Source organism: Sus scrofa, chromosome 3, assembly GCF_054392235.1.
Source record: "Sus scrofa isolate SSC_HxYL_T2T_F1_AM1 chromosome 3, Sscrofa_HxYL_maternal_Yorkshire_Landrace_v2.0, whole genome shotgun sequence".
In the NCBI taxonomy this organism is placed as follows: domain Eukaryota; kingdom Metazoa; phylum Chordata; class Mammalia; order Artiodactyla; family Suidae; genus Sus; species Sus scrofa.
Window position 1 is genome coordinate 85,153,520 of NC_139385.1, and position 25,832 is coordinate 85,179,351.

At 38.3% G+C, this 25,832-nt stretch overlaps 1 protein-coding gene and 1 non-coding gene across 4 annotated transcripts in view; one reads left to right on the plus strand and one right to left on the minus strand.

The window, feature by feature from the left end:
* The first annotated feature begins 1,002 nt into the window (after window positions 1-1,002).
* The window catches only part of NFU1 (NFU1 iron-sulfur cluster scaffold), a 30,089-nt gene continuing 5,259 nt past the window's right edge, over window positions 1,003-25,832 (plus strand). The window contains exons 1-6 of one of the 3 annotated variants that reach the window (XM_021087413.2): window positions 1,003-1,103; window positions 4,005-4,105; window positions 8,023-8,158; window positions 15,046-15,112; window positions 18,540-18,654; window positions 24,388-24,448. In XM_021087413.2, the coding sequence (XP_020943072.1) occupies window positions 4,015-4,105; window positions 8,023-8,158; window positions 15,046-15,112; window positions 18,540-18,654; window positions 24,388-24,448 (470 nt within the window). In that variant the 5' untranslated portion in view covers window positions 1,003-1,103; window positions 4,005-4,014. The remainder of the gene's footprint in view (window positions 1,104-4,004; window positions 4,106-8,022; window positions 8,159-15,045; window positions 15,113-18,539; window positions 18,655-24,387; window positions 24,449-25,832) is intronic. The other 2 variants (XM_021087412.2, XM_085019042.1) reach the window with 2 other exon arrangements.
* Window positions 20,773-20,879, minus strand: LOC146404740 (U6 spliceosomal RNA). The gene has a single exon (XR_014842678.1). It is a non-coding gene; the product is annotated as a U6 spliceosomal RNA (small nuclear RNA).

Here is a 25,832-nt window from a genome sequence, read left to right on the forward strand (position 1 = left end):
GGAGGGGAAAAAGAGAGGAGGCTGGCAGTCTGCCTTCCAGAGAGTTCTTGCTCACATATGCAAGCACACGCTGGTAGACACAAACTATTTTTCAGAAATGGGATCATGTATACGTGCTGTTTCTAACCAATTTTGTTTTCCAATTAACATAAATGCCCCCCCCCCAATTTTTTAAATCAGTTTTTGCAAGGGAGAGAAACATATTTTGGTGGCTGATTGAAATGCTAATTGGCAGGAGTTCCCTGCAGGGTTAAGAGTCCAGCGTTGTCCCGCGGTTGTGGCTTGGGTCCCTGCTCTGGTGCAGGTTTCATCTCTGGCCCAGAAACTCCCACATGCTGCCGGTGCAGGAAAAAACAAAAACAAAAAACTTTCAAAATGCTAATTGTGGGAGTTCCCGTCGTGGCGCAGTGGTTAACGAATCCGATTAGGAATCATGAGGTTGCGGGTTCGGTCCCTGCCCTTCCTCAGTGGGTTAACGATCCGGCGTTGCCGTGAGCTGTGGTGTAGGTTGCGGACGCGGCTCGGATCCCGCATTGCTGTGGCTCTGGCGTAGGCCAGAGACTACAGCTCCGATTAGACCCCTAGCTTGGGAACCTCCACATGCCGCGGGAGCGGCCCAAGAAATAGCAAAAAAAAAAAAACCAAAAAAAAAAACAAACAAAAAAAACCCAAAATGCTAATTGTCATAAACCCCCTGAAGTGAATTTCCCTGAAGTGAATCGGCAGTTGTGATGCCAGGGAAGCGGCAGTCCTTCGTGCTTACTTAAGGACACTTGGGCAAGCGCCGCAAACATTTTTTTCTCTCTCTACCCTGTCCAACCTCAAGCAGTAGGTAGGAAATGATTTCTAGACAGCCTACCTCAGCCACAGCAGAGCCACACATGGCCGGTAGGGTGCGCTATCCAAGTGCCTCGCCAGTTCCAGGCCGGCCTGCGCCTGCGCTCGCGCCTGCGCGGGGCTCGGGCGCTTCCGCGTAGGGGACGGGGGAGGGTGCAGAAGAGCGGCCTTCCCTACGCCTGCGCTCTTGGACTAAGATGGCGGTGGCGCCCCGCCTGGGCTGGGGAGCTGCGGCAGCTGCCGCGGGGCTGCGAAGGCGGTAGGTGGTGAGCCTCGAGCTATGTATAGGGATGCCGCTGGGCTTAACAGCAGAGCGATCGCCGCCCCGCCCTGCTGTCTCTTAAACTGGGTGGGGAGAAGTGCCCCTGACCTTGCCTTTGGTTCCGCCCCCGTCGCCCAAGTTAGGGGTTTAATCCTGAGGTGGTCTTCTCTCCAGGGCGACCCCCGGATCATGCGGACCCTGCAGTGCCTTGTTCCAGGCTCCGAGACCTGGTGCCTGTGTCCCTGCGGGGAGGAGGCTCGCAGAGACCGGCTGTAGGGACCCAACGGAGGAGCCCTTTGTAAATCGCGGGGCCCCTCCATCCCCTCCTCCACATGCATTCCCTCTGCCTTTCTTCACAAAATCGGAATGTCAGACAGAATTTCACTCATTTTCTCAGTGAGGCCCAGAAAGGGAACGTGACCTTTCGGAGGCTACACAGCATCTAAGTGATGGAACTCTGATGAGCATCCAGAACCCTAGATTTCCTCCCTCTCACTAATTAAACCCACTCCGTTCCCTTGTTTTTCTTCTTTCCATTTGCCCTGTCTTTGAGTTTGGCCTCCCAATGACATCTGTCAACATTGGTTAGGTGAAAGGCACCGAGGACTTAACGTAGGTGTTTTACCTCGATTTCTCTTACGGAGCAAAAGGAGCCTAACAGAGGTTGACCTCCTGAGTGGTAGGAGTATCAGTGCTCTTGATGCTCTTGAAGTTGAAAGGTATTTCCTAAAAAATTAGGTTTGCAGAGATTTTTGTATTAGTCACTTCCTGTCTCCCTTTATTTATTTATTTAGTCTTTTTGGGGCCGCACAGGCAGCATATGGAAGTTCCCAGGCTAGGGGTCAAATTGGAGCTATAGCGGCAGGCCTGCCCCACAGCCACAGCAAGGAGGGATGCGAGCCACCACGTCTTCAACCTACACCACAGCTCAGGGCAACAGAGGATCCCCAAACCACTGAGAGAGGCGTGGCATGGAACCTGCATCCTCATGGATACTAGTCAGATTCAGTTTCTCCTGAGCCACAAGGGGAATTCCTCCCTCTCTTATTTTTGAATAGATCTATTCTGGGATTAATTTAACTCACCTTTACCATTTCATGACTCTAAACCCAGCTCAGTCAAAATATTTATCCATTCTGCCTTTTCCTTGGGCTGAAAGGAAATTTCTCTATTCTAGGTGTATTTCCTGCATTTGGCGTATTTCCTTATTACATAGTATGCAAGATTTAGGTGGTGAGCTATAAATAAACATGTTTTCACCTCATACCTATCACATAATAATAATAGTGGTAGCTAACATTTATTGAACACATGCTTCATGGCCTAGTACTGTTTTAAGCACTTGACATGAATTATCTCTGCCCCAATCTTTGAAGTAGCTGTGAATGCTAAGTTCATTTTAGAAATGAGGAACAGAGGTAGGTCATGCTAACTGCTAAGGAACAGAAATGAACACAGTCCCTCCTTTTTATGAGTTTGCAGATGAAAATAATCAGAGAAATGTAAAAAAAAAGTGATCACATATGCTTAGAATTCCTTAATGACGCCCATGAAATGAAAATTGGATGGCAATAGTATTTAAAGTAAACTGGATTTTAAAGTAACTTGCTGAAATTTTTCACTACCAACGTCTCTTTTTTTTTTTGCTTTTTGCTTTTTAGGGCTACACCCGCAGCGTATGGAAGCTCCCAGGCTAGGGATTAAATTGGAGCTACAGCTGCCAGCCTATGCCACAGCCATAGCAACATGGGATCTGAACCACATCTGTGACCTACACCACAGCTCATAGCAACGCCAGATCCTTAACCCACTGAGCGAGGCCAGGGGTTGGACCCATACCTCATGGATCCTAGTTGGGTGTGTTAACCGCTGAGCCACAGAGGGAACTCCCAAAGTCTCCTTTTATTTTCTTTTTCAGTAATATTTATTTTTCCCATCTCTCTTTGTCAAAGCCATACAAAAAATAGCCAATCAACCCTTCTTTGGAAGTTTTGTAATTTTGATTATTTAGAATGATATTCAGAGTGCAATAACCAAAATTACAAAACAGGGTCAATTTGTTCTCAGTCAAAAAGCTCATATAGGTTGTCAGCTTTTTTAGCAGGTTGGTGGAGAATAGTACACTTTCTATTAGACTTTCGGAAGTATTGACGTACTTTTCCAAATAAATAGCATAGGTTAACCTCCTTCCAGGGAAACATGATGGGAGACAGAAAAGGAGGGAGACTTCACTGTGCTTACTTTTGTTTCCTTTGAGTTTTGAACTATATGACTCTATTACTTAATGTTTTTTGCTTGTTTGTTTGTTTTAATCTAAAAAGGGAGAAACAGGAGTTCCTGTAGTGCTGCGGTGGTTTATGAATCCAACTAGGAACCACTAGGTTGCGGGTTCGATCCCTGGCCTTGCTCAGTGGGTTAAGGATCCGGCGTTGCCCTGAGCTGTGGTGTAGGTTGCAGATGTGGCTCGGATCCCGCGTTGCTGTAGCCTGGTGTAGGCCAGCGGCTATAGCTCCGATTAGACCCCTAGCCTGGGAACCTCCATATGCCAGCGAGAGCGGCCCTAGAAAAGGGAAAAAAAAAGGGAGAAATAGTTTGTAGTTCTTTGCTTCCTTCATGCATAGCTATGAGTCTGGGACTCCAAGTTATAAATCACGAATGTAGACACACTTCTGTTTCTTAACACCGGATATTGCATTATCCAGGATTTAAATTTCCTCTTGAGCTTTTTTTAAAAATTGTTTTTAGATATTGCTTGCCTAATGGTGTGGAAATAAAATTGTGGATGGAAAATGAAAATTCAGCTTTGTTATTTTCATTATGGGTTTTTTTTTTCATACATGAGAAATAGAAATTTGAGCTTAAAAGAGTATCTCTTAACATCATTTTTATTTGTTTTTAAATGTAGATTATGTCAGATGATGAATCCATATACCATTAAGAAACAGCCTCTGCATCAGTTTGTCCAAAGACAACTTTTTCCACTACCTGCAACTTTATATAACCCAGGTAAAAGTTCATCTCTTTCAGAGCAAATTGTGTTTCAGAGGCTAATGAAACAGTGCTTGAATGAAGTTTTGTGGGTCATAAAAGATGAGAATTTGTAAATTTTCTATTCAGTAACCTATAAAAAGAACAAAGCATTGTTTCTGTCCTAAATCACACTTTATTATAATTGCTTACACAAATAATTTGGCATTAAATTTTAAGAATCTTGAGTACAGTGTCCAGTAGATCTGACATCTGAGTATAACACATCTTCTGGAACATCAAATGTTTCTCAATAAATAATTTCTAAAATGGAAATATTGTAAAAAAAAGTTACAAATGGGTTTGTGTTTCAAAGAATCATACAGATTTTAAGCTGTTGCCCTCCTTGTTTTGATAAGAATACCTCTAAAATCAGTACCTTTCTAGCTTTCACCCAGGCCTTAGAAAATTTTTTTGTCAAATTAATCACTATGGTTTTGTTGACAAGTTTGTTGATATTACATGCTTTTATTTTCTTTAATACTAAAAAGAGATATGAAGATAGGATTTAAAATTAGTGAAACATAAAAATTGTGTAAAATTATTGAAATTATTGAAATGTCATGGGTTAGATAACCTTGAGGGGAGGGTGTATGTTTGTGTGTACGCATCTGTGTGGAGATGCCTACCTACCTATATGTGTTTATGGAGCTATAAGAGTTTGAATCCAGCTCTTGGCCAATCTCCATTTCTGACACTGCCTTGACCTCCTCCTTGCCATACTTGGAAGGTGGCTGACTCTAGCTAAAGGCTTGAGTAGCATTAGGGTAGAGACTTTAACTCTCCTGTATACTAGGGTAAGAACAGGACTGCCTTGCCTATCTCCTTGAATCACAGAATAATTTGGGCATAAATATTGAGTAAACTCAGCATGTTAAGCTACGTTCATTGGACTTTTAGGTTTTGTAGAACTGAATTATGTGGTCATCTAGGCTTTTCAGATTGGAAACCCACTGATTTTAGTCTTTGATGTTGACTTCAGTCTCCATTATATTTGGGGGGAGCCTATGACTCCCTGTTTATCTGTTACCTCTTATACCAGGCATAATAGGAAGGATTAAGATCAGTCTCTCGATCCTATTGTAACCCTTATGACACTTTCAGGGCATTTTTCTGGGTGATGGACCTGGAAGTCATTTTTTTAAATACCTAATTAAACCAATTTAGACTATAATTGGAATGATTTTATTAATACCTAGTCAAATAACTCTGTTGAAATAGCTTTGTTCAGTGTCAAGAGAAAATTTATGTAGTGATATCATATATTATACTTTCTACTTCACAAATTGTATGTAGATTATATTCTATTATTTTTTGCATTTATAGTTTTTCAAGCATTCTAAAAGTTTTTCTTTCTGACCTGTGTAGTTTTACACAAATGAACTGAGTAGAATAAAGCCAGATTTAATTCTTCAAATATTGGTAGAGTTCCTAATATGTGTAGGTTACCAATAAATTATTAAGGAAGGCCATAGAAATGATTGGTCAGAACCAGAGTTAAGAGAACCTTGTTGTCTTTATATTTACAGAAAGTGGTGGCAGCCCTCTTTAATGTACCATGTAAAAAATTGTTCCCTTCTCGGAGTCCCCGTCGTGGCTCAGCAGAAATGAATCTGACTGGCATCCATGAGGATGCAGGTTCCATCCCTGGCCTTGCTCAGTGGGTTAAGGATCTGACGTTTCCGTGGGCTTGGATCCCTGGTTGCTGTGGCTGTGGTGTAGGCCAGCAGCTACAGCTCCAATTCGACCCCTAGCCTGGGAACCTCCATGTGCCTCAGGTGAAGCCCTAAAAAGACACACCAAAAAAATTGTTCCCTTATAACGTAGATTGTCAGTGGAACTTATTGGTTGAAAGTATAAACATTTTAAGTCTGTACTTTGGCATTAAGGGTTATCATTTTTAATTTTTCCCTTTTTTTAGAATTTGCCCAGTCACTAAGTCACCAGCTGACATCTTATAGGACTATGACCTAAGTAAATTGTATGGGAGTTTAATTTTAGTTTACCAAGGAAATGACTCAACATCAATTAGCTGGAATTGCATGGCAAGGTGCAAAAATAAGCTCAGCTGTCAAATTAGAATCTTCTCTTGTAATAGTTAAGAAAAGCATTTTTATACCAACCATATGTTTTGCCAAATTTAATCTCTTTCTAATTTAAAATAAAACTCTTTCTTTTTGACATTTTACTCTTCCTTAAGGTAGGTGGTATGAGAATTATGACAGGACAGAAAGACTGGTCTTAAATATATTTTCCTTCTATGCTGGGCACCAATAAGTATGGAGTGGCAGTATACACAGTGATTAAGCAAGTCAGTGCTGGAAAATTGGCCAGGCTGGAATCCTGGCTCTGTCACTTAACTAGGTGCCTGACTTTGAGCTTTAATTTCCTCATTTTATTTTATTTTAAATTTTATTGGAGGATAGTTGCTTTACAGTGTTGTGCTAGTTTCGCAGCAAAGTGAATCAGTTGTACATATATCTATTCTTTTTCAGACGTTTCCTCTGTAGGTTATTACAAAATATTGAGTAGAGTTCTCTGTGGTACATAGTAGGTTCTTGTTGATTATCTTTTTTTGTATAGTCATGTGAGTATGTTAACCTCAGAGTTTCCTCATTTTACATTAGGATAAAAACAGTGCCTCCTCAGCAGGATGTAAGGATTAAATGATGAAATTCACATAGAGTGTTTAGCATCATGCCCAGCATGTGATAATTACTCAGTAAACTAACCTATAATTCAGTGTTGTCATTTTGGTTTTTTTAAAAGTCAGAAGGTGTATTTTTTGTTTGTTTGTTTTGCTTTTTGGGGCCGCACCCACAGCATATGAAAGTTCCCAGGCTAGGGGTCGAATAGGAGCTACGGCTGCCAGCCTACACTACAGCCACAACAATGGGGGATCCGTTAGACGTCTGTGACTTACTCCACAGCTCAAGGCAACACTGGATCCTTGACCCAACTAAGCGAGGCCAGAGATTGAACCCGCATCCTCATGGATACTAGTTGGATTAATTTCTGCTGCGCACAGCAGGAGCTCCAGAAGGTGTATTTTTATAATAAGTAACCAGCGCCTGTTTAATATTAGTTTTAAACTTTTAAAACCCTGGTACTATCCTTTTGTCCTCCAAATTTTTATCATAATAGCAAGGTAGGAAATTAAAAATTCTGTTATTCTCAATCTATCGTAGCCCTACTAGGAACAGAGAAGAATCTCGAAGATAATTTTAAAATATTCCACAAGGTAATTCAGACAGATTCCTGCTTAAATGGTAATTTACAATGTTAGTAACTCTATACCATTGGACAAGTTACCTAACTCTAAGTGACTTAACAAGTTACTTATCTCTAAGCCTCAGTTTCTTCATCTGTAAAATGGGAATAAAAATACCCTCTTCATAGGGTTGTTGAAGGCTTAATTATATTTAAAGCACTCAGCTCTGTCTCAGACATGTAATAAGTAAGCATAAAATAAATGTTAGTTGTTATTGTAAGTTTACTTGTTCTTAAAAAATGTTAGCACTTTGGAAGGTGATAATGGTTTATGATTATAGCCAATTTGGTACTGAGTTACCCAGTAGAATACATAAAGGACTATTGAATTATGATACACCTTCCTGCTTAAGTGTAGGATATTTCTAGAATCTGTTGAGAAAAAAAAACTATGTAAATAATCAGTATTAATATAAAGTACAATGTAGTTATTTTAAATATTTTGATAAATTTGTTTCTTGTCTTTAGCAATTCTTATTTTGTCTGCTTGAGCAATAAAGCTTTATTGTCTTTTTTTCTAATTTTTCTTATTTCTTCTGGTTCTCTGAAAATGAGCACTTCATAGTCCATAAACTCGTTAACTACATTTTCTAGAATAACATTCTTTCTTCTTTTTTCTCTTTTAGTGAGATACATGTTTATTCAAACGCAAGATACTCCAAATCCCAATAGTTTAAAGTTTATTCCTGGAAAGCCAGTTCTTGAGACAAGGACCATGGATTTTCCCACACCAGCTGCAGCATTTTGCTCCCCTCTGGCTAGGTATATTATTATTTTTAACTTGTTTTTACCAAGAAACAACAATAACAAACTTTGGTGTTAAGGTACCCTTATTTAACTATTCCACTTTTTTTAAAATTTATTTTTATTTTATTGTCTCTTTGCTTTTTCAGGGCCACTTCTGCGGCATATGGAGGTTCCCAGGCTAGGGGTCTAATTGGAGCTGTAGCCACCAGCCTACGCCAGAGCCACAGCAACTCGGGATCTGAGCCGCATCTTTGACCTACACCACAGCTCATGGCAGCTCCAGATCCCCACCCCACTGGGCAAGGCCAGGGATCGAACCCGCAACCTCATGGTTCCTAGTCGGATTCGTTAACCACTGCGCCACGATGGGAACTCCTTAACTATTGCACTTTTATGTGTGCTGCATTTTTTTTCAGTGTAGAGAATACTTTATTTTCTTTTTGGTTAAGAAATAAAGAAAAATAAGAGTTGATATTAGGCAACCCTTCTCCTGAAAAGTGATGTACTTGAGATGACTAAATAAGAATTTATTCCTTTACTTAAGACAATTCCATCAAAATGGCATGGCAGATTTTCCATTCTAAATCTTTAAAACTCTTTTTGAAAAGCAATGAAAACATGCTCATTTTATTCTTAAGGACAACTGGATTTCTAGATTTCAAAGTGGATTAGTTTCTAAAATATTCTACTCAGAATTATAAATGATAATAATTATCAGATGTGGCATAATTTTTTTAAGAAACCAATGAGTGGTGATAGTTTTTATTTTTAAGTATTTACTTTGTATTGAAGTATGGTTGGTTTACAGCCTTCTGTTAGTTTCAGGTGTATAGCAAAGTGATTCAGTTGTTTGTTTTTTTTTTTTCTAGATTATATTCCATTATAAGTTATTAAAAGATACTGAATATAGTACCCTGTGATGTACAGTAGATCCTTATTCCTTATCAATTTTATATATAATATCTATCTGTTAATCCAAATCCAAATTTGCCCCCCTCTCCTCCCCTTTCCCCTTTGATGGCTATAAGCTTGTTTTCTTTGTCCGTGGGTCTCTTTCTGTTTCTTTTTTTTTTTTTTTTAATTATTATTTATTTATTTACTTATTTTGAATGGCTGCATGGGCTACATATGGAAGTTCCCCGGCTGGGGATTGAATCGCTATGCTGCAGCTATGGCAATACCAGATCCTATAACCCTTTGCCCTGGGCGGGGTATTGAACCTGCACTTCCACAGTGACCCACGCCACTGCAGTGACAACACGGGATCCTTAATCCATTGCACCACAAGGGAACTTCTATTTCTGTTTTGTATATAGATTCGTCCATAATTTTTTTTAGGTTCCACATATAAGTGATATCAAAAAGTATTTGTCTTTGTGTGACTGACTTCACTAAGTATAATATTCTCTAGATCAATCCATGTTGCTCTAAATGGTAATATTTCATTCTTTTTATGGCTGAGTAGTATTCCATTGTGCATATGTACCATATCTTCTTAAGCCAATGGTCTGTTTATGGGCACTTTGATTATTTCCATGTCTTGAGTATTGTAAATAGCGCTAGTATGAACAGTGTGTTGGTTGCATGTATCTTTTCAAATGAGAGTTTTCAGTTCTCCTGGAGCACAGCAAACCAGAAACATCCACATGCTGAGAGCATGGCAAAAGTACACACACGAAAACCAAACCCCCCCCCCACCAAATTAAGAGTTTTCGTTTTTTCCAGATAAAGACCCAAGAGTGGGATTGCTGGATCATAAGGTGGCTCTATTTTTAGTTTTTTTAGAAACCTCCATAGTGTTATCCATAGTGGCTCACCAGTTTACATTTAGTAATGACAGCTTTATTTTATTTTTTTCTGTCTTTTTTTTCTTTTTATGGCTGCACCTGTGGCACATGGATGTTCCCAGGCCAGAGGTTGAATCAGAGCCATAGCTGTCGGCCTCCATCACAGCCACAGGCTTACACCTCAGCCATGGCAACAGTAGTGACAGTTTTAAATTCACTAGATAAAGACATGTTAAATGTATGTCAGATGATAAAGCACAAGCAATGGAATTATAAAACCTCTTTTTAACTGATAGCTAGAGAAATTATTTCATAATAAGAAATATTAGAGTCAGTCACATCAACTAAATATTTTAGTAACCTCAGCTTGATACTGATTGCTAAGGATATTGGAAAAATAAAACTTAGATAACTAGTTCTATATATACACTGCCATTTTATGTATCTCAGGGGAGCCAGAAATAGGCTTATCTCAGGAATGGTTTTTAAAATTTCTAATTAATAAATATGCACATTTCTTTTGACCTAAACATGCTACTTCTCAGAATATTTCTTAGAGCATTGTTTTTTGTACTTTTTTTTTTGGCTGTGCCCACAGCATGCAGAAGTTCCCAGGCCAGGCATCCAACCAAACCACAGCAGTGACAACACCAAGTCCTTAACCACTAGGCCACCAGGGAACTCCTGTTTTTTGCACTTTTCAATACAAGCCACAGTAAGAAATATATTTTGACTCAGGGTTCTTGCTGTGGCACAGCGGATTGAGGATCCAGCATTGCTGCTGCTGTGGCATAGGTCAAAGCTGCAGCTTGGGTTGATCCCTGGCCTGGAAATTTCCATATGCCACGAGTGCAGTCAAAAAAGAAAAATATATGTATTACGGCTCAGTACACACATATACACATGCACACTCATATATGTACAGAGGTATATATGTTTATATACACACAGAGATGTGTGTGTATATATAAATATACATATATACACATACATGTGTGTATGTATGTATGAAACAAGGATTTGGACAATTTTCTCTGTTACAAGATGTAAAACATTCTTATATTTCCTTTTTTGTGCTTTTATTTTATTCTGTTCTATTTTATTAAGTAAAATCCTGGTCAGTCACAACTTAGTGGTGGGTTTGAAAACACATTACGTTAGAGAAAATCCACATACATATGCAAGGTGTGTTCAAGGATGTTCATTGTAGCCTTGTTGGTTATGGTAATAAGGTAGACACAACCTAAATATTCATCCATAGTATGAATTAGATAAACTTTGTCCGTCCATAGTCTGCAGATATTGAAAAGGATGAGGAGGAACCATATTTACTGTGATAGGATGACCTCTAAGACATATACTGTTAGTTAAGAAAGCAAGTTGTGGAACAGTGAATACAATATGACTATTATGTGTATGAAAACAAAAAACCACAAAACAGCAAAAATGCACTGACCAAGGGCCTGGAAGAATGCATGCAAATCGGTAACAATGGATTTGAAAGGGGTGATCCAGAGGCATTTTTACTTTATGTGTATAGATTGAAATGTTTACATCATGTATGAGCTCACATATTTTGTATACTAAAAATCTAAAAATAAAAAAAGGTCTAACTACAGATTAGTTGGAGAGTCTTTCTGTCAGATATTCAGTTGGCAAAAACCCTTTTCAAATTAGTCTTTTGAAAGTAGCCGATTTCTTGGTCTTACAGATTTTACTATCTTCAGTCCATCTCATTTTTGTTATTTTAGCAGAAATGTAATTGCTGTGAGGTAGAATGTAAGTTTCATGAAGACTGAAGCCAGTCTGCCCTGCCCATCCTTGTATCCCTGATGTTTGATACAGTGTCTGGCACACAGCAAATATTCAAAAACTAGTTGAATGAATGAATAAACAGTAATGTATTTTACTTCAGGGAGGCATTTGGCTTGTTTCTTCCTACCCTGTGGACAAGATAAAGAAATAAAAGCAGAGCATATGTCTGTCTCTAGGGACATGTAAAAGGGCTCTGAATCTCTGTAGTTGGCATGTTTATTCAGTATTTTTTATTTTTTTTGTTTTTGTTTTTTGTTTTTTTGTCTTTTTGCCATTTTTTGGGCCACTCCCGGGGGATATGGAGGTTCCCAGTCTAGGGGTCGAATCGGAGCTGTAGCCACCGGCCTACGCCAGAGCCACAGCAACGCGGGATCCGAGCTGCATCTGCAACCTACACCACAGCTCATGGCAACGCCAGATCCTTACCCCACTGAGCAAGGCCAGGGATCAAACCCGCAACTTCATGGTTCCTAGTCAGATTCGTTAACCACTGAGCCATGACGGGAACTCACAGTATTTTTTTAAATTCACAACATTTATAAAGGTGTAATTATCAATGTTGCAGATGATAGGATTTGCTTATCTGTTAGATGGCAAAATTTAGAGACTTTTTAAAGATAATTTTATTATGCTGGAATGATAAGTTAGAGCAAATAAGATAAAATCTAACAGGAATAATTTTTTTTTTTTTGTCTTTTTGTTGTTGCTATTTCTTGGGCCGCTTCCGCGGCATATGGAGGTTCCCAGGCTAGGGGTTGAATCGGAGCTGTAGCCACCGGCCTACACCAGAGCCACAGCAACGCGGGATCTGAGCCGCGTCTGCAGCCTACACCACAGCTCACGGCAACGCCAGATCGTTAACCCACTGAGCAAGGGCAAGGATCGAACCCGCAACCTCATGGTTCCTAGTCGGATTCGTTAACCACTGCGCCACGACGGGAACTCCCCTAACAGGAATAAATATTAAGCCTTGTGTTTAAATTTTTTAAATAGCACAATTGTGAGATAGAAGAACCTGACCTTTCAATTAGTCATATTGGATATAATGCTTTCTATAATCCAAACTTTGACAGGGTCCTGAGAGCACTTAAGACAGGTAGTAGTCTTTGTACTCTGAACAGGTTAGACTACATTTGCAGTATTGTGTTCAGTTCTGGGCATCATGGTTTTTTTGGACATTGGCAAGTTGAAATTGTTCTGAGGAAAGTAACCTAAACGACAAAGCATGTATAATAATGTTTGAAACTCCTGTTTCAGCTTTTTCTTTCTTTTGGGGACAGAACTTATGAACTCTTTCCTAAAGCAGTCTCCATGTATGACCCATAGATCAGGTGCAATCCTTTGCATGGTTCTTTCATTTGGGAAAAACCTTTCTTAAAAGTGCTTATCAAAGATCCTACTTAAAAGTCTGTGCTTGGCTTTATTGGGTCATAAGCTGCAATGAAGAACCTTGTGGCAACTTGCAAATTTATTAAGTGGTTGTGCAAAGGACCCAGATGACATCGTTTTAGACAAATTCCTAAATAATTTCAAAAGCACTCTTGCAATAGCAGACAAAGAAAGGGAAAACTGTAACCTTCTTTGGAGTGTGTCAGCTTTTGTTGCTAAAGTTGGGAAAAAGAAAACAAAACTGCTCTAGAGTGTCTCTCTTCAGTGATTGGGGAAGGAAGGTGTATTTCAGAATTGCTTGAAGAGGCTTTTCAAATTATAATCTGTCCCTCCACTTCTCACAGCATTCTAAAAAATTAGCTTTACTGAAGTATAATTGACATGTAATAAAATTCACAGTTTTAAATGTACAATTCACTGAGTTTTGATAAATATATACAGTTGTGTTACCAGCAAGAAAATAAAAATATAGAACATTTTTATCACTGCAGAAGATCCCACATTTCCCTTTGTGTTCAGTCTCCTCTTGCCTTACCTCCATACCCTGGTAATTTTTTTTTTAATGGCAATGACTTTTAATTTTTTTTATTACTCAATTTATTACATTTATAGTTGTACAATGATCATCACAATCCAATTTTATAGGATTTCCATCCCACAATCCCAGCACATCCCCCACCCCCAAACCCTGTCTCCTTTGAAGAGCATAAGTTTTTCAAAATCTGTGAGTCAGTATCTGTTCTGCAAAGAAGTTCAGTCTGTCCTTTTTTCAGATTCCACATGTCAGTGAAAGCATTTGATGTTGGTGTCTCATTGTATGGCTGACTTCACTTAGCATGATCATTTCTAGGTCCATCCATGTTGCTAAGAATGCTGGTATTTCGTTCCTTTTAATGGCTGAGTAATATTCCATTGTGTATTTGTACCACATCTTCTTGATCCACTTCTCTGTTGATGGACATTTAGGTTGTTTCCATGTTTTGGCTATTGAAAATAGTGCTGCAATGAACATCGGCGGAGTACATGTGTCTTTGCAAGAGGGACTTTTAATTTTTAAATTTTTATTAAAAATGTTTTTTCCAGCTTCTGTGAGATGTAATTGACATAAAACATTGTGTAAAACATGTAAAACATTGTGTAAATCATGTAAAACATGATTTGATATACCTATACATTGTAAGATAATTACCACAGAAAGGTTAGTTAACCCATCTATCATCCTGGTAATTATTGATCTTCTTTATGCCACTGCAGTTTTGACTTTTCTAGATTTTCATATAAATGGAACCATAATGTCTTTTGTGTTTGGTTTCTTTTATTTAACATAATGCTTTGAGGGTCATCCTTGTTCTTGTGTGGGCCAGTAGTTTGTTCCTCTTCATTGCCAAGTAGTTCTATTCCATTGTATGCATATTTCCTGTCTGGAGTGTCCATCGTGGTGCAGTGGAAACGAATCCAACTAGGAACCATGAGGATGATGGTTTGATCCCTGGCCTTGCTCAGTGGGTTAAGGATCTGGCGTTGCCGTGAGCTGTGGTGTAGGTCGCAGATGAAGCTCAGATCTGGCATTGCCCTCTGGTATAGGCCGGCAGCTACAGCTCTGATTAGACCCCTAGCCTGGGAACCTCCATAGGCCGCATGTGTGGCCCTAAAAAGACAAAAGACAAAACAACAAAAAAAGATTTATGTACGAGTCTTTGTGGAGCATATGTTTTCATTTCTCTTGAGTAACGACCTAGGAGTAGGATTGCTGCATTATAGAGTAAGATGATGAAACAAGGTTGGCCGTGAGGTGGCAATTGTTGAAGCTGGTAATGGGTATGTGGAGGCTCCTTTATGTTTCTCTCTGCTTTTGTGTATGTGTAACTTTTCCATAATAAAACATTTTATTATCTCTTAATTTTTTCACAGGCAGTTATTTAGGATTGAAGGAGTAAAAAGTGTCTTCTTTGGACCAGATTTCATCACTGTCACAAAAGTAAGCATAGGAATATATAAAATAAGATGTGTAGTTCTTTTAGTTTTTTCTAAGTCAATGCATCTGTTCTTAATGTGTTTTACACACACTGTTAGTAAAAATCTCAAATTGAGTTTACTTGTCACATTTCTCAAGTTAATTATTTAATAGAATTTCAAGTTGAAATTAACTATCATCCAGATTCCTCATTTTTCAAGAGAAAAACTTGAGCTTCAGAGATATAGCTAGCCTCTAGCAGTGCCAGGACTCAAACTTCGCAGTACTAGAATTTAGGCTTCCCAGTATTATTTTTACTAATTCTTAATTTAAATTGATAGAGTAAAAACAGAAGCAAATAAGTAATCAAATATATATGTCTCTGGACAACAGAATCATTGAATGTATGTCTCCTTTCAAAGTGAGCGTTTATATCATGGCATCTGACACATTCTACCATCCTACCATCCTGCGATTATTCTTCAGAGCTTCACAGACAAGAGCACAGTTTGTATACTTCTGCAATACTTAGATAACCTCTTAATGTCAAAAAATCAAGCTAAATATGCTACCTATTCAACATCAGAGGTCATATTTGCCAGAAAGGGCTGTTTCTTTTTTGAGTATAATTGAGATTAATGAGAAATGAACTTTAAATTTATAATGTGTATTCTTGTAAATCTGTTAATTGATATATATATTGAACTTAATCACTTGTCCAGTTTTGCATCACAATCAAAAGTATCCAATCAGCTTCTCTTGAGCAGTTTCAAAGGATTGCTCTGAGTTCTTGCTGTACCATTAAAGTCAACATACTGAGTTATCGACATGTTCCATCCAATCCGGTATTCTCTTGTAGCTATTTATGTGTGGAGGAGAATTAGGATTTTCCTCCTCACTGGCAATCCCAGTGGCTGTCTTTGTTCTCACAAATATCTCAATTGTAAAATGTACCCCCCCCACCGCAGTTGTTTAAAGTGTTACCTGTTCTAAATTCTCAGAAAGCCCTTTCTTGAGCATAATACTAAAAGCTCTTCTAGGAGCTTATTACCCTATTTATTTTCTTCATTGCATTTAATCACTTGGTGGTATTTTTTGTTTATTACCTTTCTTTGCTACACTAGGATGTAAACTCCATGAAGATAAAGATCATCCATCTTGTTAAGCTCACCTAGAGCAATGCTTAGCATATAGTGTGCATTCAGAGAAATTTTTGTTTAGAAGGGACCAATGATATGAAATTTCCTAAATTGAATTTTCAGGTTTCAAGTAGTTTTCCCAAATGTAGGATTGTGGTGAGCAAATCTGTGTTCACCAATCCCTGTTTTTTTTTTTACCAATTTATAGACATATGACCCATCTTTGTTATTCTTCAGTTTTCTTTCTTTGATCTTTTTTGAAGGAGATGGAAGGATGAGCATATATTAGGACTTCCAACATGTTTGACATGGCACTAGTGCTTTGCGTATATTATATAATTCTTTTTTAGTTAAAGTATAGTTAATTTACAATGTTAAAATTTTTTTTTTCGTTGAATTCTTTTTTTTTTTTTTTTTTTTTTGCCATGCTTATGGCATGTGGAAGTTCCTGGGCCAGGGATTGATCTCGAACCACAGCAGTGACCCAAGCTACTGCAGTGATCCTTAACCTGCTGTGCCCCAAGAGAACGCCTAGAAATTTAATTCTTATAACTAGTTTGTCTTGTCTTCATTTTACAAATAGGAAGTTATGTATTTTAAGATTTTATTTAGTTCTTTTACATTACAGACTATGCTATATAAAAATTCTTTTAGAAGAAAACATGATTATAGCTTATAAGGGTTTTTCTTTTTTTTATTTGAAATTGGTAAATCATATTTTATTTCCCTTTACCTTCATAATTTAGTTACCTTTTTTGAAATTTCTCCATCTCTATTTTTTTCTTTAATGAAATGCTATAACCAATAAATAATATTCCAAGTTAGGGCACACACTGGTATTTAATAGGTAGACTATTCAGTTGATTTGTTTTCTTCCAGATACCTCCTCCTCATGGACTCTCCCATTTACTTGATATCTTCAGTGGTTGCCTGTTTCCTTTTCTGACTTGTAATTTATAATTCAGAGGCTTCTTTATGCATCAGTTATGGATTTTTCCCTAAATGTGTATAATACTTGCAGATTATTTGCTGCCTTTTTTCTCATTCGGACATTAGGATATTTTTTCTTCTTTTTAATACAATACTTCCCTATTCATTGTAGCCCACTGTTTACAGAAGCTTTGAGGCAGCCCTCTGTTTCCATCTTCTAAATGATTTATTAAAATGTTTCCTAGAAGTAGTTCTCATTACCAATGGCTAAGGCATCTCACTAGTTTTGTTTTTGTATTCCTAGTAGTGCCTGTTTATCTTACCTTCTGTGTACTGTCTAAATTGGTTCTTAATCCATATCAAAAATGGTTCCATTTGTGCATGAAGACTCAGTTTTTAATATTACGTAAGCAAAGACCCTAGTTAACAGCCTCCTGAGAGTCTAAATAGACTACATCTAATAGTTTTTCCTTTTGTTTTAGATGTTAGTCCTATTTGGATATTTAAGAATTCTATCTTTCTTTTTTAAATGGAGTCAACTAATTGGCCAGATGTAAAAATGAAGTAGTTATGGATTCTTTCTTAAGGATAACAGTCTTGTTGACAGTCCACAAGTCCTCTAGAACAGTAGCCGTAGGTAAGACACGTTACAGTTTTGGTTCTACAGTTGTCATTGGGTTTCTTCAATACTCTTAGGTAATGTATGTAAGTTGAATTTTTTGAATAGTCCTGGGATATCCTATATAATTGATCAAGTAGTATATCCTATTTTATTTAAAAGAACGGAAATCTCTTTATTCTTTTTTTTTTTTTTTTCTTTTCTTTTTAGGGCCACACTCAGCACATGGAGGTTCCCAGGCTAGGGGTTGAATTGGAGCTTTAGCTGCCAGCCTATGCCACAGCCACAGTCACAGCAATGCCAGATCTGAGCCTACACCACAGCTTATGGCAACCCGGGATCCTTAACCCACTGAGTGAGGCCAGGGATCAAACCCACATTCTCAGGGATACTAGTTGTGTTTGTTACTTCTGAGCCACAATGGGAACTCCTATTATCCTTTTTAAACACAGAGAATCCATTCAGTGTGTTAACGCTCTTCACCTTATGAAAACATGTCTTTTAGTCATTTTGGTATCCCCTCTACAGGTCATGTATATATAGCACACTTAATACAAGTCTGCTGAATGAATGGGGAATGTTCTAAGATTGTATCTTCTAAAGGTCATTATAAACTAGATTCTTTAAGAATAGTGACTGACATATATTTTCCAGAAATGGGTGCTGTTGCCAAGTATAGAACATGTATAGGAAAAGATTCAATTGTTTGTATTTATCTTTGCTCTTTGGTGGAAATGTAGCATTTTCCTTCAAATATTTACAGGAAAGTGAAGAGTTAGATTGGAATTTACTGAAACCAGATATTTATGCTACAATTATGGATTTCTTTGCATCTGGCCTACCTTTAGTTACTGAGGAAACACCTTCAGGAGAAGCAGGTAATTGTGTTTTAGATCATTAATATTTATCCTTTTAAAAAAGAAAAATGTTTTACGTTTCTCACATTTGTTTTGATTCAGAAATCATGGGGATACAGATTTTTGTCATTTTACTGTATTTAGCTCTGGAACTAACTCCAGTGGGGACAAAACTTCCTGTATACTAGTTTTACCCATCTTTGTAAAAACTTGTGTGTAAATTAAATCTATTATACTAAACTAAAATTTTCAATTATAAAAATTCTCAAAAATACAGAAAATAATATAATGCTCACCAGTTTTCCCTCCTCTCAGATTTAACAAATGTTAACTTTTTCCCTTGGAGTTCCCTTCGTGGCTCAGTGATTAACGAACCCGACTAGTATCCATGAGGATGAGGGTTTGATCCCTGTCCCTGCTCAGTGGGTTAAGGATCCAGTATTGCCATGAGCTATGGTGTAGGTCACAGACTTGGCTCGGATCCCGAGTTGCTGTGGCTCTGGCATAGGCTGGCAGCCACAGCTCCAATTCAACCCCTAGCCTGGGAACCTCCATATGCTGAGCGTGCAGCCCTAAAAAGACGAAAACAAAACCAAAAATAAACCTTTTTGTCTTAATTGCTTTAGAATCATTTCAAAATAATAAAGCCAAAGACCCAGAACTCCCCTCCCTTTCTAATTCCAGAAATGTATGTAAATTTAGTTTAAAACTTTTACTACACATATAAGTCTTTGAAGGGAACTTAAAGTGTTGGGTTTTGTTCTTATATTTTTAAATAACTTGTGTTATATGCAATGTTCCTTTTCTCACGTATTTTGAAAAACATCCATTTTGAAAATGTAGTTCTCTTTTAAGTGCTGGATAGTATTCCATTATATGAATAAACTACGTTAATTAATTTGTTCCTTTATTTACATTCGGTGAATTGTTTGTGCTAATTTCTATTACACACAGTGCTGCAGTGGGCATCCTTGTATGTCTCTTTGTTCACTTGTGGAGACTTGCTTTAGAGTATATTGCTAAAAGAACTGTCATAAATTGTTCTAGTTTACATGCAAATTAGCAGAGTGTAAGAATTTCACCTTTCTTATGTCTTTATCATCACTTTGTGTTTACTTTATTTGGGGGCATGTGGAAGTTCCTAGGCAGTGATCCAACCTACCCCGCAGCAGTGACCTAAACCACTGCAGTGACAACACTGGATCCTTAACACTCAGCTCCATGGAGAACTCCACATTTTTTTTTTTTTAAACCAATATGTTAAGGGTAAAATCGTGTCTTATTTTAATTGTATTTCCCAATTAATACTGAACCTGAAGGAGTTCCCATCATGGCTCAGTGGAAACAAATCTGACTAGTATTTGTGAGGACTCAGGTTCAATCCCTGGCCTTGCTCAGTGGGTTAAGGATCTGGCATTGCCATGAGCTGCAGTGTAGGTTGCAGACATGGCTTGGATCTGGCATTGCTGTGGCTGTGGTGTAGGCCAGTAGCTATAGGTCTGATTGGACCCCTAACCTGGGAACCTCCATATGCTATGGGTGTGGCCCTAAAGAGACAAGAAAAAAAAAAAACTGAGCCTGAAGGCTTTTTTAATAAACATATGGCCAGTAGTCATATGACTGACCAATATTTTCTTTCTTTTTTTTTTTTTTTTTTTTTTTGTCTTTTTGCCTTTTCTGTCCACTCCTATGGCATATGGAGGTTCCCAGGCTGGGGGTCTAATCAGAGCTGTAGCTGCCGGCCTGTGCCAGAGCCATAACAACGTGGGATTCAAGCTGTGTCTGCAACCTACACCACAGCTCACAGCAACGCTGGATCCTTAAGCCACTGAGCAAGGCCAGGGATTAAACCTGCAACCTCATGGTTTCTAGTCGAATTCATTAACCACTGAGCCACGACAGGAACTCCGACCAATATTTTCTTTTTCAGTAAATTTCCTGTTCCTAATCTTTGCCCACTTAAAAAATCAAATTATTTGTCTTTTTTGTATTGGTTTTAGCAAGTTTTTAAAAAATATTGTGGGTATAAATCCTTCGTTAGGTACATTCATAGCAAGTAACTTCTCCCTAACCATGCCTTATCTTTTCACTAAGTTTAGGATAGCTTTTGTCATTCAGAAATTTTTCTTTTTCTTACTTTAAAATATGGAATATTTCAAAAATTTGTGTATCATCTTTGCAAAGGGACCATGCTAATCTTCTCAGTATCATTTCAGTTTTAGTATTTGTGCTGTTGAAGCAAGCACAGAAGTTCTTTTTTTTTTTTTAATGGAGTCACATATTTTCATCTTGTCCTTTGTGGTTTCTGTTTTTTGTACCTTTTTAAAATAAGTTATTTAATGTAAAGCACTTGGAAGAGTAACTATATATGGATCTCAAATATTAGCTTTTTTTTTTTGGTCTTTTTGCCTTTCCTAGTGCCGCACTAGTGGCACATGGAGGTTCCCAGGCTAGGGGTCTAATTGGAGATGTAGCTGCCAGGCCTACGCCAGAGCCACAGCAACGTGGGATCCGAGCGGCATCTGCGACCTGCACCACAGCTCACGGCAATGCCGGATCCTTAACCCACTGAGCAAAGCCAGGGATTGAACCTGCAACCTCATGGTTCCTAGTCGGATTTGTTAACCACTGAGCCACAATGGGAACTCCTCAAATATTAGCTATGACTGTTGTATTTGTTGTTGATGAAAGTTTTCCTTTCTCTAATATCAGAAAGGTACTGTTTGGTGGGTGTGTGTGTATACACAAACATTTGTATGATCATCTTTAGATGATACAATTTCACTTGTAAATGTATACTCTAACTGAGTCTTATAATTGTATACAAGAGAACATGGGGGAGTTCCCGTCGTGGTGCAGTGGCTAACGAATCTGACTAGGAACCATGAGGTTGCGGGTTCGGTCCCTGCCCTTGCTCAGTGGGTTAACGATCCGGCGTTGCCGTGAGCTGTGGTGTAGGTTGCAGACGCGGCTCGGATCCCTCGTTGCTGTGGCTCTGGTGTAGGCTGGCGGCTACAGCTCCGATAAGACCCCTAGCCTGGGAACCTCCATATGCCGCGGGAGCGGCCCAAGAAATAGCAACAACAACAAAAGACAAAAAGACAAAAAAAAAAAAAAAAAAAAAAAAGAGAACATGGAAGCATGTTGATTGGAAACAAGTTTCTTTTGCTTTTTCAAAAACATTTTTTTTGTTTTTGTTTTTTTGAAATATTTAAAAAATATATTAGTAGTTAAAAGGAGTAAACTTGACTGGGAGATATTAATGTGAAAAGATAAAAAAGGAAATATTAAGGAATAAAGAAAAATGAAAGGGTATTTATATATATACCATTTATGCAAATTTTCAATAATACATGAAACAGTTATATGTATTGTTGATAGATATGTACGTAAAATTGATAGAATGTTTTGAGAGCCATTTGACGACATCATCTACCAAAACTTAAAAATACGTAAGTCTCTCCACCCAACACTAGGAATTTATCTCATAAATGTATTTGCAAAAGTACACTGATGTATACTTTACACAAGCATGGATGCTATAGGATTGTTAGAAAGAGCAACAAGCTGGAAACAACCAAAATAATGAAAAAACTAACCAAAGGTAAATCCATACAAAAAATTTACTATGCACCTCTCTTGAAAATTGAGGCATATGCTAATATGGAAAGACCTTTAAGATATGTTAAATAGAAAAAAATAAGGTATGTAGAAGAGTGTGTATAGTGTATGTAAATGTACTCACATAAATGTAAATATATATTAGAAAGATGTCCATTAAACTCACGATAGTGGTTGACTGTGGAAGTGATGGTGGGGAATGGAATGTAGGCTTGCTGATGTAAGAGAATTAGCTTTATTATATTTCATTTATTTTATTTAAATGTCAAAGTTGATATAATTTAACATTTAATGTTAATATTTATATCGTTACATTGTAATTTGAACTAGCTGCATTTTTAGTTTTCCCAAAAGTAAATAAATTTTTCAAAAAATATAAACCCCATAAAAATAGACATATGTGGAGGTCCCGCTGTGGTGCAGTGGGTTAAGTATCTAAGCGCATTGGCTCAGCTCACTGCAGAGGCATAGGTTCAATCCCCAGCCTGGCACAGTGGGTTAAGTATCCAACATTGTCGCATCTGTGGCTTGGATTCCATCCCTGGCCTGGGAATTTCCATATGCTGTGTGTGCAGCCAAAAAAATAGACATATGTGAAGATCAGTATATAACCTTACAAAGTAAAAGAAAAACAAAAATGAAACAAACAAAATGAGAAGTTCCCTGGTGGCCTAGCAGTTATAGATTCAGCATTGTCACTGCTGTGGCTTATTGCTCATTGTTACTGCTGTCCTTGGCCCAGGAACGTTTGTATTTCATGGGAGTGGCCAAAAAAAAAAAAAAAAAAGAAAAGAAAAAGAAACAGATAAACAAAATGAAAGTTTTTGCTCAGATTTGTAGAATATTTTAGACTTTACATGAAGCTTGTATCTGTATTTAATATGATTGTCATTTTGGGATTTCATTTGTTTGTTTGCTTTTCAGGGCTGCACCGATGGCATATGGAAGTTCCTGGGCTACTAGCTGAATCAGAGCTGCAGCTGCTGGCCTATGTCACAGCAACAGCAGGATCTGAGCCTCATCTGTAACTTACACCACAGCTCATGGAAACACCGGAACCTTAACCCTCGAATCTCATGGATAGTAGTCAGCTTCATTACCTCTGAGCCACAATGGGAACTCCATAGTATGACCGTCATTTTGAAAACCACTGAGGAGTTCCCACTGTGGCTCAGCAGAAATGAATCTGACTAGCATCCATGAGAACGCAGGTTCGATCCCTGGCCTCGCTCAGTGGGTTAAGGATCTGGCATTGCCAGAGGCTGTGGTGTAGGTCACAGATCCAACTTGGATCTGGTGTTGCTGTGGCTGTGGCATAGGTGCAACTACAGCTCCGATTCGATCCCTAGCCTGGCAACCTCTATATGCCATGAGTTTGGCCCTAAAAAAACAAACAAACAAACAAAAAACAAAACAAAAAAACCCCACTGAATTGTGAAATTGAAAATATAACTTAACTTACAAAGAAGATATGCCTTTTTGTCTCAAAGTAGCCATCAAGATCCAGACAATACCTTTTCTCTGCTAGTTTTCAATCCTTGAGGAAGATGAAAATTTACAAATGTATTGGCCAAATTCAAATCCTACCATCATTAGTAGATCAGATTATTTCAGGATATTCACATATATCACCAAGTGTTGAGTTGAACAGTGCTTAATTTTTCTTCAGAGAATCAAATGATCTTTCCCTTTCCCCACATTCATTTATATCACTATACCAAGTTACATGTTCTATGCTTTCATTTTTTTGAATGAGACATTAAGTTAAAATCACTCTGTTTTAACATAAGTACTTAACATGGATATAAACTTTTTACTGGCTTTTTTTTTTAAATTTAAATTTAAATTTTTGTCTTTTGTCGTTTTACGGCCACATCCCAGGCTAGGGGTCTAATCGGAGCTACACCTGCCAGTCTACCACCACAGCCACCACAGCCACAGCAATATGGGATCCGAGCTGCATCTGTGACCCACACCACAACTCATGGCAACACGAGATCCTCAACCCATTGAGCAAAGCCAGAGATCAAACCCACAAACTCGTGGTTCCTAGTCAGATTCGTTTCTGCTGCACCACGACAGGAACTCCTAAAATTTCTACTGTTGATATGTTTTATTTGTAATTATTTCTAGGATCTGAAGATGATGATGAAGTTGTGGCAATGATTAAGGAATTGTTAGATACTAGAATACGGTAAGTACTCATCTCTCTACCTGAGGTCAGATATACTAAAGAGCCAGTTTTCAGTGTAACAATATGGTTTTGCTTGTCTGTGAGGTTGTACTAGAGTTCCAAAAGAAGTATAAATTAATGTAAACTGACATAGATAACCATGACAACTGAATTTAAAACCAGTACATTCTCGATATTCACTCAAAATTTTAGATCACTCTGTCTAAATGTAGTCAGTAATTTATCTTTCATAGTTACCATTTGGATTTGATATTATTATAATACCAAATTCTTAGAAAGAAAAAAATGACTTAACAGTGTTTGGAAGAATTGAGAGGACAGAAGGAACACATGTTTTCAGGCCGCTTCCCCAAAAGAATAAGTTTAAATGAGTAGAGAACCATAGGCTTCCACCTTTGCTAGTAGCACACCAGTGGTTCTACTGAGAATTTCCAAAAAAACTAGATAAATAACAAAACAATCTTTTGTTTGTTTGTTTGACAGGATTAGATAGCTACCAAGACAAGTAAGATCAGGAAAAGAGGGGAAGCACCTTGAAGCTTGGGGCATTTGCTGATTCTTCATGTGAGGCTAGAATATGAGAAGCTGGGCAAAAGGCAGCCACCAAGAATCAAAGAACCTAGGTAGCTTTTAGCAAATGTGTTGAGATAGGAAGACAAAAGTTAAAACTCTGGGTTACCAGTGAAGCTTTGATTTAAGGGCCAAGATCCTAGAGAAATGAAAAAAAATAAGCCTTACCACCCAGAAGTTTGCCCCACAAAGCACTTACTTCTTGTTAGGTGTAGAGGGCAAGAAACTAAGAAGTCAAACAAAAGGCAGTAGAAAAGCTGAACACAGTTTTGGCAGTTTTGTGGTGCTGGAGGTGACAAAAATTGGAGTTTAGGATCTGTCAAGGAGGATGGGGCCACAAAGAACATCCAGGCTCTCCACCGGGCTCCCTAGAGGACTATCCCCTTGAAAGTGGATAAACCAGAAGTAGATCAAGCCCTACAAAACTGTAGTCCAGTATTCAGTGACCTTAATTCCACAGTTGGTTGAGCTACTGCCAAAAGATGGAATGAATCCTTTCTGATGTAATATAACACCAAGTCGCTTCAGTTTTTTTTGTTTTTTGGTTTTTTTTGTCTTTTTGCTATTTCTAGGGCCGCTCCCACAGCATATGGAGGTTCCCAGGCTAGGGGTCTAATCAGAGCTGTAGCCACCAGCCTATGCCAGAGCCATAGCAACGCAGGATCTGAGCCGCATCTGCAACCTACACCACAGCTCACGGCAACGCCAGATCGTTAACCCACTGAGCAAGGGCAGGAACCGAACCCGCGACCTCATGGTTCCTAGTCGGATTCGTTAACTACTGCGCCACGACGGGAACTCCCACTTCAGTTTT